At 40.4% G+C, this 15,215-nt stretch overlaps 1 protein-coding gene across 1 annotated transcript in view; it reads right to left on the reverse strand.

The window, feature by feature from the left end:
* The window catches only part of wdpcp (WD repeat containing planar cell polarity effector), a 211,348-nt gene that overhangs the window by 52,307 nt on the left and 143,826 nt on the right, over window positions 1-15,215 (reverse strand). The window contains exons 13-15 of the mRNA XM_072911888.1: window positions 14,503-14,691; window positions 11,834-11,957; window positions 8,106-8,169 (exon numbers count right to left, since the gene is read on the reverse strand). Coding sequence (XP_072767989.1) covers window positions 8,106-8,169; window positions 11,834-11,957; window positions 14,503-14,691 — 377 coding nt within the window. The remainder of the gene's footprint in view (window positions 1-8,105; window positions 8,170-11,833; window positions 11,958-14,502; window positions 14,692-15,215) is intronic.

Below are 15,215 nucleotides of genomic sequence, written 5' to 3' on the forward strand. Positions count from 1 at the left end.
AACTATTTTGTGGTCCTTATACACACACCATAATAAAACCCGTATGTTGAAGCACAGTACGTCTGACTAGGGTTAGGCGCAATAAGTGTTCAACTTCAGCCTAAACCCTTTCGGTCTGCAACATTTTTTTAATTTATTTATTTAAATGGCAACAGCGGAGGATGAATGCCCCACGTCAAGAAGATAGAGAAAAATAAGGAGCTTATTGACTACGGCGCGGACTACAATGGCGGACACACGCACATTTTTTTTTAGCATTTATGCAGATCCCAAATACACACCAGCAGGTATCAATAGGTAACAAAACTATTTTGTGGTCCTTATACACACACCATAATAAAACCCGTATGTTGAAGCACAGTACGTCTGACTAGGGTTAGGCACAATAAGTGTTCAACTTCAGCCTAAACCCTTTCAGTCTGCAACATTTTTTAAATTTATTTATTTAAATGGCAACAGCGGAGGATGAATGCCCCACGTCAAGAGGATAGAGAAAAATAAGGAGCTTATTGACTACGGCGCGGACTACAATGGCGGACCCACACAAATTTTTTTAGCATTTATGCAGATCCCAAATACACACCAGCAGGTATCAATAGGTAACAAAACTATTTTGTGGTCCTTATACACACACCATAATAAAACCCGTATGTTGAAGCACAGTACGTCTGACTAGGGTTAGGCAATAAGTGTTCAACTTCAGCCTAAATCCTTTCGGTCGGCAACATTTTTTTTATTTATTTAGGAATGTACAACTGTTTGTTTATGAATGTACATCTGTTTGTTTATTTTGTTGACCATCGACCGAAGAAATAATAAACTAAACTAACTACGGTAGCCGTAATGCTCTGACAATCCATCAAGCGGTGCGGCTTTGTTGCTTACCAAAGTTGTACTAAAACCTTTGACAGATTTTTGAGCGCCGTGTGTAATGTTCTATATTCTCAATGAAACATCAAAGTTTTGGTGTTGCTTGCCAACCTGCACTTGCTACCGTCATTTATTGAACATGGGGCGTCAACCTGCAGTCCACACGTATCTCTTATGTGTGACGGCCATCTACTGGTCCCACTTATCACTACACCATGTATCAAATAAAATCGCTTCGAGGTCGGTAAGCACAACCAAAATTAAAATGTACATTAGGCGCATCGGGTTATAAGTGAAGTGAAGTGAAGTGAAGTGAATTATATTTATATAGCGCTTTTCTAAAGTGATATAGAGCGCTTTACATAGTGAAACCCAATATCTAAGTTACATTTAAACCAGTGTGGGTGGCACTGGGAGCAGGTGGGTAAAGTGTCTTGCTCAAGGACACAACGGCATTGACTAGGATGGCGGAAGCGGGGATCGAACCTGGAACCCTGAAGTTGCTGGCACGGCCGCTCTACCAACCGAGCTATACCGCTAAGGTGCCCTTGTCGATTTTTGAGGAAATAAAATAATTTCAAGTGTGCCTTATAGTCTGAAAAATAGTGCACTATAACTACATTTAACATTAGCAAATATTAATGTCATTTTTAAGAGGATTTGGCCAGCCTCTTTTTTGCTACATGCTAAATAAATACGACGCGCTGAATCCCAGCGTGTGCGCGGCAACGTCTTTGGCGGGATTTTACTTTTATCTCGCATTAGCGCACACAAACCAAACGCTGACGTGCAGACTGGACGTTAATGCAAAAGTCTGCAAATGAGAAAATACACTTCACTAATTAACACAGGCCGTAATCCCTGGACAGGAGCGCACTCGCTGAACGAACACACACACACACACACACACACACACACACACACACACACACACACACACACACACACACACACACACACACACACACACACACACCTGTTACCAGTAGCCCTGTGTTTAACTAGCACCTCTATCAGATTGGCATTAAGGACTTTTTCATAACGCTAATTACTCATCTGAGAGACAACAGAGAGCTTAACGGCGCCGACGTGTGATACTTCCATCAGCACCAGCGGGCCCGGCGTCAGATTGGACAGGAAGATTCCTGCACGCGCGTTTGCCACGGGAGCCGGCACGGGCGGGCCCGTTGGGGGAACAAATGAGCTGGCATCAGATTCTGCTATCACACAATTTGATTTAATTAACAAGCTGTATCAAGGGCTAACGACCCAGGATGAGGGGGGGGGGGGGGGGCGGCGGAGAAAAAAAAAACTTGTCATCACTTTGGCTTATGAATGACCTAATTGCTTATTTTATCAACTCATTATGAAAGGCTAATTAGGCAGCCACACAACAGCGGCAATTATGACCAAAAAAAATTGCAAAATGACTCCCTGCTACAAACACCCCCCCACCCCTCCCGCACCAGCACCCCCTGGCTACGGCAACCCCCCCCCTTACCCCCAACCCCCCGATTCTCCACCCCTTCAATTTGGGCTGACACTAAAGTGTTTCATTTTAACAAAAGGTTTCTTCTTCTGGTGAAAGACTGAGAGGACCTCCTTTGTGAGCTGGGAAACAATGGGGTCCTGGGTCAGGGTGGTGGTAGGGGGAGAGGGGGGGTTGTATCATGCTGGGCAGTTGTGGAGGAGTTATCTGTGTGGAGTGTGTGGATCTGAGCGAGTCGATGATGCGTTATTGAGTTGTGCAGGCAAGTTGGACGTCGGAAAGAGTTGAGGGAGAGGATGGGGGTTGCCCTCATTAACCCCCCCGTCCCCTCCACCCTCCCAAACGGCAGGTTAAAGCAACATAACAGCCTAATTAGAGCGCAGGGTGAAATGTCAGTGTTGGCTTTTTTGTTGTTGTTTGGACTCTTGTCGGTTGATCGCTGAGGCAAAAAGTACACAACCTTTGTCCCAGTAACATTTAACAAGTGCGTTTCACAATCATCTTTTTGTAAATCAGCAATAATACACGGGAAAAAAATGTGAAAATTTGATTAATGTGCACAGCCCGCACTCGTGGACTACAAAAACATTCCATTTTAAATAGAGATGTCCGATAATGGCTTTTTTGCCGATATCCCGATATTGCCCAACTCTTAATTACCGATTCCGATACCAACCGATACCGATATATACAGTCGTGGGATTAACACTTTATTATGCCTAATTTTGTTGTGCATTAAACAATGTAACAAGGTTTTCCACAATAAATCAACTCAAGTTATGGAAAAAAATGCCAACATGGCACTGCCATATTTATTATTGAAGTCACAAAGTGCATTACTTTTTTTAACATGCCTCAAAACAGCAGCTTGGAATTTGGGACATGCTCTCCCTGTGAGAGCATGAGGAGGTTGAGGTGGGCGGGGCTGGGTTTGAGGGTAGCGGGGGGTGTATATTGTAGCGTCCCGGAAGAGTTAGTGCTGCAAGGGGTTCTGGGTATTTGTTCTGTTGTGTTTATGTTGTGTTACGGTGCGGATGTTCTCCCGAAATGTGTTTGTCATTCTTGTTTGGTGTGGGTTCACAGTGTGGCGCATATTTGTAACAGTGTTAAAGTTGTTTATACGGCCACCCTCAGTGTGACCTGTATGGCTGTTGACCAAGTATGACTTGTATTCACTTGTGTGTGTGAAAAGCCGTAGATATTATGTGATTGGGCCGGAACGCAAAGGCAGTGCCTTTAAGGTATATTGGCGCTATGTACTTCTCCCTACGTCCGTGTACACAGCGGCGTTTTTAAAAAGTCATAAATTTTACTTTTTGAAACCGATACCGATAATTTTGAAACCGATACCGATAATTCCCGATATTACATTTTAAAGCAATCATTGGTACTTTAACTTTATCGGACTGCCGATCCCTAGTTACCATATATAAATGTCCAACAGTACATCATATATTGCTGATTTAATGCAACAAAAACTAATCAGAAGTGCTAATAACAAATATTTTAGAAGCGCATATCACTGTTTACATTCAGAGCAACAATCTTTGAAACCAACTCAGGGTTGGTGAGAATGCTCCGACTTTCAGAGTCTTCGGAGGGGTTCCAGTTGAAATTCTGACTAGGAACTCGAAAATTCCCACTTTCCAGTACAAATGGAACGCACCATATATCCAGTAATGACTTACCATAATATATAAACTTGTGTTCACCTGAATTGTAACAAAGTTGAGAATACAGGCTAGTGTTGCTACAGTCACATCAAAAACTGCATATTTTCCTGGGATAAAAAGCAAGAATGGGCGAGTTTTCTCACAATAGAAAATAATTGATGATAAGTATAGAATAAACCTGCGGGTATGCTGGGGCTGAATCACTTATTCAGGATTTCCAGTGCCCCTATTTGTTTATTTCTACTCCTAAATTAGGAATGTCTCCATGGTTTGCCCGCTATTTTTTGGCTTTTTTATAAAATCCGCAGACAGTTTTTTGGATGCATTAGACTACAACCACCCCGCTTTACTTCCGCAACACCCCCATTCTTTTTCAAGGTCCGCATGGAGCCTCGACTCCACCTTCTCATTGCAACTTCTCCTCCCGGGTCTGTATTAGGTGTTTCCGTGCAAAGGGGGCCCCCGCTGGATAAAGATAAAAGTGGGCGGTAGGCCGGGTCAGACTCATGGAGGAGCGTTTCAGCGTGGAGTGGAGCAAAGAAAAGAGGAAGAGGCGAGCCGAGGCCACTGAAAAGACGGCCATCACACCTGCTCCCCGACACTTGAATGGGTTACAAGTCAAATGCAAATGTGAGTAACAAGGTTAGAGGAGTGAATGGACTGCTAAAAGAGGTGGTACAATACTCAAAAGTGGAGCCTCTTTGAGTGCGTGAACATGTGAAACTCAGGTGGCTCCATTCTCGAGAGCAGCACACCTTACTGGAGCTCACTTTGTGCTCATTTCCCTTTAAGCGGATAGAATGAGAACCTGGGATTAATGATGTCATATTATTCTGTCGCTCATTTATAGTGGATGTGGACTTGATGTTGAAGGGTGTTGCCATCAGTGACAAAAGCATGAACATGTTTGAATCCGAAATTAAGAAATATAAATGAATTACCGGAATTACAACAAACATACAGTTGGAAAAAAAAGGCAATATTTGTTCCAGTGACATGACTTAGACTTCCTTTTTATTGTCATTCAAATTTGAACTTTACAGCACAGATATATAAATGACATGAGTCATTTAAGTGTAGTTTGTGAGAGTGAACCATAGCAGTGTTTTTCAACCTTTTTTGAGCGAAGGCACATTTTTTCGTTGAAAAAATCCGGAGGCACACCACCAGCAGAACTCATTAAAAAAAAGAAACTCAGTTGACAGTAAAAAGTCGTCGTCGAAATTGTTGGATATGACTTTAAACCATAACCAACCACGCATCAATACAGCTCTCGTGTTTTAGTTCTTGTCTTGTGCTCCTATTTTGGTGGCTTTTTCTCTTTTTTTGGTATTTTACTGTAGCAGTTTCATGTCTTCCTTTGAGCGATATTTCACGCATCTACTTTGTTTTAGCAATCAAGGATATTTCAGTTGTTTTTATCCTTCTTTGTGGGGACATTGTTAATTGTTATGTCATGTTCGGATGTACTTTGTGGACGTCGTCTTTGCGCGGCAGTAAGTCTTTGCTGTTGTCCAGCATTCTGTTTTTGTTTACTTTGTAGCCAGTTCAGTTTTAGTCTCGTTTTGCATAGCCTTCCCTAAGCTTCAATGCCTTTTCTTTGGGGCATTCACCTTTTGCTTATTTTTGGTTTAAAGGGGAACATTATCACAATTTCAGAAGGGTTAAAACCATTAAAAATCAGTTCCCAGTGGCTTATTTTATTTTTCGAAGTTTTTTTCAAAATTTTACCCATCACGCAATATTCCTAAAAAAAGCTTCAAAGTGCCTGATTTTAACCATCGTTATATACACCCGTCCATTTTCCTGTGACGTCACACAGTGATGCCAATACAAACAAACATGGCGGATAGAACAGCAAGATATAGCGACATTAGCTCGGATTCAGACTCGGATTTCAGCGGCTTAAGCGATTCAACGGATTACGCATGTATTGAAACGGATGGTTGTAGTGTGGAGGCAGGTAGCGAAAACGAAATTGAAGAAGAAACTGAAGCTATTGAGCCATATCGGTTTGAACCGTATGCAAGCGAAACCGACGAAAACGACACGACAGCCAGTGACACGGGAGAAAGCGAGGACGAATTCGGCGATCGCCTTCTAACCAACGATTGGTATGTGTTTGTTTGGCATTAAAGGAAACTAACAACTATGAACTAGGTTTACAGCATATGAAATACATTTGGCAACAACATGCACTTTGAGAGTGCAGACAGCCCATTTCAGGGCTGTCTGCATTTAAATGTTTTTAAGCTAAATTATTGGTAAACACAGTTTATGTATAATAATTTACGTAAAACCGAGAGTAATGAATAAAGTTTTCATCAATTAATATATTCTGTAGACATACCCTCATCCGCTCTCTTTTCCTGAAAGCTGATCTGTCCAGTTTTGGAGTTGATGTCAGCATCTGCTTTGAGTGTCGCAGGATATCCACACATTCTTGCCATCTCTGTCGTAGCATAGCTTTCGTCGGTAAAGTGTGCGGAACAAACAACTGACCATTTCGTCGGCTTTCCCCACAGCCTCGTATTTTGAACAAATTTCGTCCAATTTCTTGCCACTTTCGCATCTTTGGGCCACTGGTGCAACTTGAATCCGTCCCTGTTCGTGTTGTTACACCCTCCGACAACACACCGACGAAAGTGCGAAAATGGCGGATTGATTCCCGATGTGACGTCACAGAGCGAATAATAGAAAGGCGTTTAATTCGCCAAAATTCACCCATTTAGAGTTCGGAAATTGTTTAAAAAAAAAAAAGGTCTTTTTTCTGCAACATCAAGGTATATATTGACGCTTACATAGGTTTGGTGATAATGTTCCCCTTTAAGCATTAGACACCTTTTTACCTGCACACTGCCTCCCGCTGTTTCCGACATCTACAAAGCAATTAGCTACCTGCTGCCACCAACTGATATGGAAGAGTATTACACGATTACTCTGCCGATCTCTAGACAGCACCGTCACTCAACAACAACACATCATTTGCAGACTATAATTACTGGTTTGCAAAAAATATTTTTAACCCAAATAGGTGATTTTAGATAATCTCCCACGGCACACCAGACTGTATCTCACGGCACACTAGTGTGCCGCGGCACAGTGGTTGAAAAACACTGAACCATAGTACATTAATTCAACCTTGCAAAAATGATAGTAATACTGTTCATCCGGGGTCTTCAACGTTTTCCAGGCCAAGGACCCCCAAATTGATGGACATATGGATTGAGGACCCCATATTTATGTATCTTGTATACAATTATGTTTTAAAATAAACTGGTCCAAAAGGTACCTTGTTATTGTGCGATACTAAAGTTGACCTGCCGCTTCTCTTTTTTGCCCCCTTTCCTCCAAGGAGAGGTTAGCAGAAGGCCATGTATTATCATACTTGCCAACCTTGAGACCTCCGAATTCGGGAGATGGGGGGGGGGGAGAAAAAAAGAAAAATATTGATTTTTGATTGTTTTTAATCAATTAAGAATCGTTACGAATAAGAATCGCGATTAATTCGAAAATCTTTTATTTATTTTATTTCAATCAACCGGATGAACGTAATACTGTTCATCCGGGGTCTTCAACGTTTTCCAGGCCAAGGACCCCCAAATTGATGGACAGATGGATTGAGGACCCCATATTTATGTATCTTGGGGGGGAGGGGGGGGCTATCAATCAATGTTTATTTATATAGCCTTAAATCACAAGTGTCTCAAAGGGCTGCACAAGCCACAACGACATCCCCGGTCAGAGCCCACAAAAGGGCAAGGAAAACTCACAACCCAGTGGGATGTCAATTTGAATGACTATGAGAAACCTTGGAGAGGACCGCAGATGTGGGTGACCCCCCCTCCCCCTCTAGGGGAGACCGGATGCAATGGATGTTGAATGGGTCTAGCATAATATTGTGAAAGTCCAGTCCATAGTGGATCTAACATAATAGTGAGAGATTTTTATTTTTTAACATTCAGTATATACCACCTGTATTTTAAGTTGCATTTTCAATTTATCAGTCAACTTTTCCAATCTTGTGATATATTGTGAAGTCCTTGCCCTCAGCCCTAGTAAATAGCACTCACCATAAAAAGATCTTTGGCCTGTAAATCTACAGCAAGGAGGAAGGCCTTCTCAAAGCGCTGATGTCTGCACACAAAATGGTAAAAGAGGCAGTGAGGACATTAAAAAAAAATCAGTCCTTAAGTGGTGAATAATAACATTTTCAATGTACATGGGAACATAAATGTGCACTGGAAACAAATAGTAAGCATGTACAAAACAGCTAAAGTAGTTCCTTCAGTCCAGAGCCCGCTAAGGAACAAACAAACATGGGAGATGTGTGTTGGGTGTAGGGCGGTGTCTTCCTACATTTGATGTTGATTGAGAGAGAAAGAATGCAGGTTGGTGATAAGAGAGGAGAGGAGGAAGGATGCCAAACAGCGGAGGAGACGTTAGCGGCCGAGTGCGTGAACAACAGCGTCCATTTCAGTCAAGCGGACGTTTCAAAAGGCTGTCGCCACAGATGTGCGCATGAAACAGGTGCATGGACGCTACCTTTGAGTGCGGGTGATTGAAATGTGCATCATCAAGCAGAGTTAAAACGGGAGTCATTTTCTGAGAGATTATTTCTTTTTTGGACTGTACTTCTGTATTTTGTTGTCTTGCAGTACGTTGGTCATGTTAAATTTTAATCCGAAACACTTTCCTGATCGGCGCTACTAGCACCTCATAGATAGATAGGTAGATCAGGGGTTCTTAACCATTTTGACCTCGTGACCCAACTTTTCCACTCGAGTGGGGAATGGGGCCCACTCGAATATTAACACCGAATTCACCGCAAAAACTGAAATCTAAGTAAGATTAAATATATCAAATAAGGGTGATATTTGCTTATTTTCTGTCTGATAAGATAACTCTTCTCTCTAAGCAGATTTTATGTTAGAGTGTTTTACTTGTTTTAAGTGTTTTGGTCCTCAATGATCTCAGTAAGATATTACAGCTTGTTTCTGAGATTTGATGACCTATATTGAGTAAAACATGCTTGAAACTAGAATATCAACTGTTGCAAAGCTGTGTCATCAACACTCACAAGTATAAAACTGCTTTTTCAAAGTAATTTTTTTTTTTTTCAAGCATGAAATAAAAAATCATGACTTTGACACAATTGTGTCTCATAATTAAAACAGATGACAGCCAAATGGACTTTGCTGTTTTATTTTCATTGAAACAATAGAAAACACATACTCATATAGTAGTACAGTTGGCACAGTACAGCAAACTGACAGTTAATATTTAAACATTTAACATGTGACATTTCTAACAATTTTGAACAGAAATAGTTCATGCACATTCAGATGAATTCTTCAAAATTACAATAAAAAATATAAGTTTGCTGGTTTCAAGAAATGTAATGCCGAGCGCGTATCATTATGTCACGATAATGGCACTAGCATTTACTTAATTTAAGAACATTTTTCACCATATTGAGAAAAAAGGTCTCATATATGTTTTTTCAATCAAGAAAAGTGCACTTGTTATTAGTGAGAAGATACTTATTTTAAGGTATTTTGGGGTTCATTGAGGTTAGCTAATTTTACTTGTTTTGGAAAAACTTGACAAGCCACATTTTCTTGTTCTATTGGCAGATAATTTTGCTTAGTTCAAGTAAAATACCCCTAATTTTTGTATTTTTTTTCTTGTTTTTGAACACTGACTTTTTGCAGTGTTGGTAATCTTACTCTTGATTTTAATTGTATTCAATAATTATATCTAACATACTTACAGTTTACAACCCTGTCAAATGATATGAAACAATGGTGTACTCACAAATATTAATATTCATTTAACACACAAACCATAGGCAAAGGAACGGACCGATGAAAATATATTAATATACAATATTGCAGTGTTGTTTAAACATTATTCACCAAGTACCACCTCAGAAAACACTTGGCTCTCCAAGTACCACCCTAATGACCAACATTAAAGCAGTAGCATAGTAGGCCTAAGTTTTCATTAAAAACAAGGCAGAGGTTTTATTTCACAAGTATCAATGTTCCCTCTAATTGATCATGTGTGTGAGCAAACACAAAAACTCCCTGAGCATTCAGTGGAGCACATGTGAGCAACATCACACGTGGCAATACCAGCAGCACACCTGTCTCAAACCCATCTTTTATTATAACACTCAAATGAGAGGAGTCATTTTCATGAGATTATTTTGTAATATTAGTGATTTGGCCCACTTGTAATGAAAATAAAAGAAATCTTGTTTTTCATAAGCTATGGATTAGTATTGTACAATATGTCTGGGTGGGGGTCCTGCTTTGGAAATCATTTGTAGCCCTTTCAGAGATCACATTTAGTTCCCCTTAAACATTCTCATGTTGCACAATGAGATGTAAGCAGAGGATGAAGTGTGCATTCCTGTAACTTTCTCTAGTAACAGCATTCCATGATTAATATCAATAAATTAACATTAATAATAAATGACAGTAGAATAAGCACACGTATGACTGAGGAGTCATAGTGTAACTTTGTGTGGTGTTTGAGTTGTCCGACTTTTTGTGTGGCCATAAACGCACCAGTGGCTTAGTGGTATGCGTGTTGGTGACAGATGACAAGTTGGTTTTGGTCTGGTTTGTACAGCAGAAAATGACTAGATTTTCGAGATAGAAGTTTTTACTCATGTTTTTGGTGTGGTTATGGCCGAATATAAACAATTTTGCTCAATAAAGTGATCGATATAATTCCTGTCCTCGAAGCATCTCGATAGACATTACAATAATTGAACGGTGTTGACGAACACCGTTAGGGCCGCTTGTTGTCACTGTCACTCAGAGTTGCATTGCAAAATTACACAAAATAAATGTGTTTATTTTGTTTAGAATTCAGATGGGTTTGATTTGGTGTGCGGCATGTATTTGCTGTGCGCAGAGGACGCTTGAGCAGTGCGCAATTGCGCAGGCGCGCACCTTAGAGGGAACGTTGACAAGTATATTTAATATTTTTGGCCACTGTAACATTACACACTGTTTGAACAGTAACACTGTACTTAAACAATGAATCAAATAAAGTTATTGCACATATAAGTTAAATAAATATTGTACTAAGATAAATGTGAAAATATATTTTTTGTAATTAAATGAAAATGTACTTAAAAGTTTATAGTATATAAATAGTCATATTTAATTGATTCATTGGTGTACCGCTACAGTAGATGGAGCTTGTGCACCACAGTTTGAGAATCACTGCAATAATGTATTGCTAAAATAAACAAAATTAATTACAAATCATAAAAATATGTTTCTTAACTAAGCTGTCAATAAAAATAAAGTGCAAATGAAAATACAGTTTCACCACTTTAGTCATAATTTTTGCGTTTAAGAAACTTCTAGGTGATTTTAGCTATAAACTTCTTCTGTTTTTTGATATTGTCATTACTGCCAGAAGTGGTGGAAAAGTGGATTACAACCGAGTACTGCTGCGGTCCATATGGATCCCAACTGAGAAGCATATTTTTTGCCGGCGCTCACGGCCCTATGGTTAAGGAACACTGTGCTAGATGACATTGTTTGTTAAAAATACTTAGAGTTTTATATGTACAATTTTTATGTATCACATTAAGGGTGATTTCATGTGCTCAAAACAAACAGTCATCTATTCTGTAGGAAAATCAATTACGTAGGAGGAATATAAAAAGTAAGCAAGGTTTTAATCCCATATTGGTGTTATGCAGCCAGGATTTGTCTCATTTTATTCTGATTTCAAGCATCTGTGCATTGTGTCTGAACTCTACAAGTGTTGTTACCTGAGAAGGTGGTGGAAAAAGCGACGTGCGTAGCGGCTGATTAGCTTCTCGTAGTCCGACGTCACGTTACCAGGCAGAGGCGCAGAAGGGGCATAAAACACTCCAAATGCAGCTTCGAGTTGTGCTGCACGACGAATAAAAACAAATTACTTTATTTCAAAATATTGTGCAATATGGGACATGACATGTAAAAATTCTAACAATTTAAATAAAGTGCATTATACGACATGTTCTACACCAGTGGTTTTCAAATGTTTTTCACCAAGTACCATCTTGGAAAACACTTTAATGACTAGCATGGGGGTCAGCAACCTGCGGCTCTAGAGCCGCATGCGGCTCTTTAGCGCCGCCTTAGTGGCTCCCTGGACCTCTTTCAGAGATGTGTGAAAATGGAAAAAGATGAAGAATTTTTTTTTCTTTTCGTTTTAATATATTTTCTGTAGGAGAACAAACATGACACAAACTTTCCTAATTGTTAGAAATCCCACCGTTTATGTTATACATGCTTCACTGATGAGAGTATTTGGCAAGCACCGTTTTGTCCTACTCATTTCAGCGATCCTTGAACTCATCGTAGTTTGTTTACATGTACAAATTTCTCTCATGCTGCCACAGAAAGACGTGTTTTATGCCACTTCTTTGTCTCATTTTGTCCACCAAACGCTTTATACTGTGCGTGAATGCACAAACGTGTGCTTTGTTGATGTTATTGACTTGTTGGAGTGCTAATCAGGCATAATAATACCTGGGATTTATATAATACCTGGGATTTATATAGCGCTTTTCTAAGTACCCAAAGTCGCTTTACATGTAGAACCCATCATTCATTCACACCTGGTGGTGGTAAGCTACTTTCATAGCCACAGCTGCCCTGGGGTAGACTGACGGAAGCGTGGCTGCAATTTGCGCTAACGGCCCCTCCGACCACCACCTATCATTCATCATTCAATTCACCGGTGTGAGCGGCACCGGGGGCAAAGGGTGAAGTGTCCCGCCCAAGGACAAAACGGCAGCGATTTTTTGGATGGTAAGAGGCGGGGAGCGAACCTGCAACCCTCAGGTTTCTGGCACGGTTGCTCTACCCACTACGCCATGCCGCCCTGAGGCATATTTGATCAATCCATGACCGCAAGCTAATCGATTCTAACATGCTATTTAGGCGAGCTGTATGTACATATTGCATCATTATGCCTCTTGTAGGTATATTTGAGCTCAATTAATTTCCTTTACTTATGTCCTTTGTCTCATGACACATTATCTGTATGTAATATTGGCTGCATTTGTCATAGTTCTTTGTGTGCCATGTTGTTCCAGACCACAGCAAACGTTACCCAGCTTGCAAAGATTGTAATAAATCCATTAGAAGAAGACAGCCGGCCGTTTCGTTTAACTTGGGGACACACATCTATACCATTGGCCATTCTGAGTCAGTCATTACCAGAAGTTATCTCATGCTGTCAGAAGCCTCCATTTTCCTTCTTTTTTTTTTCCAATGTTGCAAAAATGTGTAGAATAAAAGTTAAAATACAACATTTCTGTCGACAAAGATTTGCGTCAGCCTTGGATAGTAGGCTAATATAGACACTTACATCATGTGTTGCCTTCATTATAAGGCTTTTAATTTTTTGAAGGCTCCACACAGATTTTTTTTGTATTTTTGGTCCAATATGGTTCTTTCAGGATTTTGGGTTGCTGACCCCTGGACTAGCATTAAAATACAGTAGCTTAGTAGACCTAAATATTCATTAAAAACAAGGCAGAGGTTTTATTTCACAAGTATATTGAATATGTTTGGCCACACAGTTTGAACAGTAACACTGTGTTTGAATTCTGTAGCATACCACTAGATCAGGGGTCGGCAACCCAAAATGTTGAAAGAGCCATATTGGACCAAAAATACAAAAACAAATCTGTCTGGAGCCGCAAAAAAATTAAAAGCCATATTACATACAGATAGTGTGTCATGAGATATAAATTGAATTAAGAGGACTTAAAGGAAACTAAATGAGCTCAAATATAGCTACAAATGAGGCATTATGATGCAATATGTACATAAAGCTAGCCTAAATAGCATGTTAGCATCGATTAGCTTGCAGTCATGCAGTGACCAAATATGCCCGATTAGCACTCCACACAAGTCAATAACATCAACAAAACTCACCTTTGTGCATTCATGCACAACGTTAAAAGTTTGGCGGACAAAATGAGACAGAAAAAGAAGTGGCATAAAACACGTCCTAGAAAGTCGGAGAAAGTTATACATGTAAACAAACTACGGTGAGTTCAAGGACCGCCAATACTAGTAGGACAAAACGGCGCTCGCCAAATACTCGAATTAGTGAAGCATGTTTAATATAAACAGTGGGATTTACAACAATTAGGGAGGTTTGTGTCATGTTTGGCCTCCTACAGAAACCATATTAAAACAAAAAATAAATTATTTCCCCTCATCTTTTTCCATTTTTTATACATCTTTGGAAAAGCTACAGGGAGCCACTAGGGCGGCGCTAAAGAGCCGCATGCGGCTCTAGAGCCGCGGGTTGCCGACCCCTGCACTAGATGGAGCTCACTGTGTTACAAGTACACAGGAATTGTAGATAACAAAAAACAGTGAGAAGATCGACAACATCGGAATCATGTCCCAATGAATTCATTGATTGGTGTGCCACCTTCAGTCTGTGTGTCCAGCGGGAGCCTCAGCAAGTGGTTGGTGATGGAGCTCAGGCCTCGGAAGCACTCGTCTCCCATGATGCTCCAGTCCATGGCCCCCAGGATGCCGAGGGCTTCCCGGACCTGGCCACAACACAGCCGATGCTGGAGAAGCACCCCTGGGCCCATCTGGCCCCCCGTCAGGGCCCCTGACACATTGAGATGAAAGATTATTACAGGGAAATGTGAAATAAACACGCAAAATGTAATTTATCGTCAATTAAATGTTTTTTTTCCCCCCTCCTCAAAATGAATAAATTATTTACTTCCTTTAATTGTGAGTTTGTGCAAAAAATGCATTCATAACAACCTTTTCCAAAGTTATATGTTTTGTGCAAGGACTGTGGTGCTTCAACTGTGCCTGAAAGTTTCCTGAAATGAAGGCAACTGCAGCATAAATATACACTTTTGACTAGAGATGTCCGATAATATCGGACTGCCGATATTATCGGCCGATAAATGCTTTAAAATGTAATATCGGAAATGATCGGTATTGGTTTCAAAAAGTAGAATTTATGACTTTTTAAAACGCCGTTGTACGTAGTGGTACACGGACGTAGGGAGAAGAACAGAGCGCCAATAAACCTTAAAGGCACTGCCTTTGCGTGCCGGCCCAATCACATGACATCTACACAAGTGAATGCAATGCATACTTGGTCAACAGCCATACAGG

Source organism: Nerophis lumbriciformis, linkage group LG02 (assembly GCF_033978685.3).
Source record: "Nerophis lumbriciformis linkage group LG02, RoL_Nlum_v2.1, whole genome shotgun sequence".
In the NCBI taxonomy this organism is placed as follows: Eukaryota; Metazoa; Chordata; class Actinopteri; order Syngnathiformes; family Syngnathidae; genus Nerophis; species Nerophis lumbriciformis.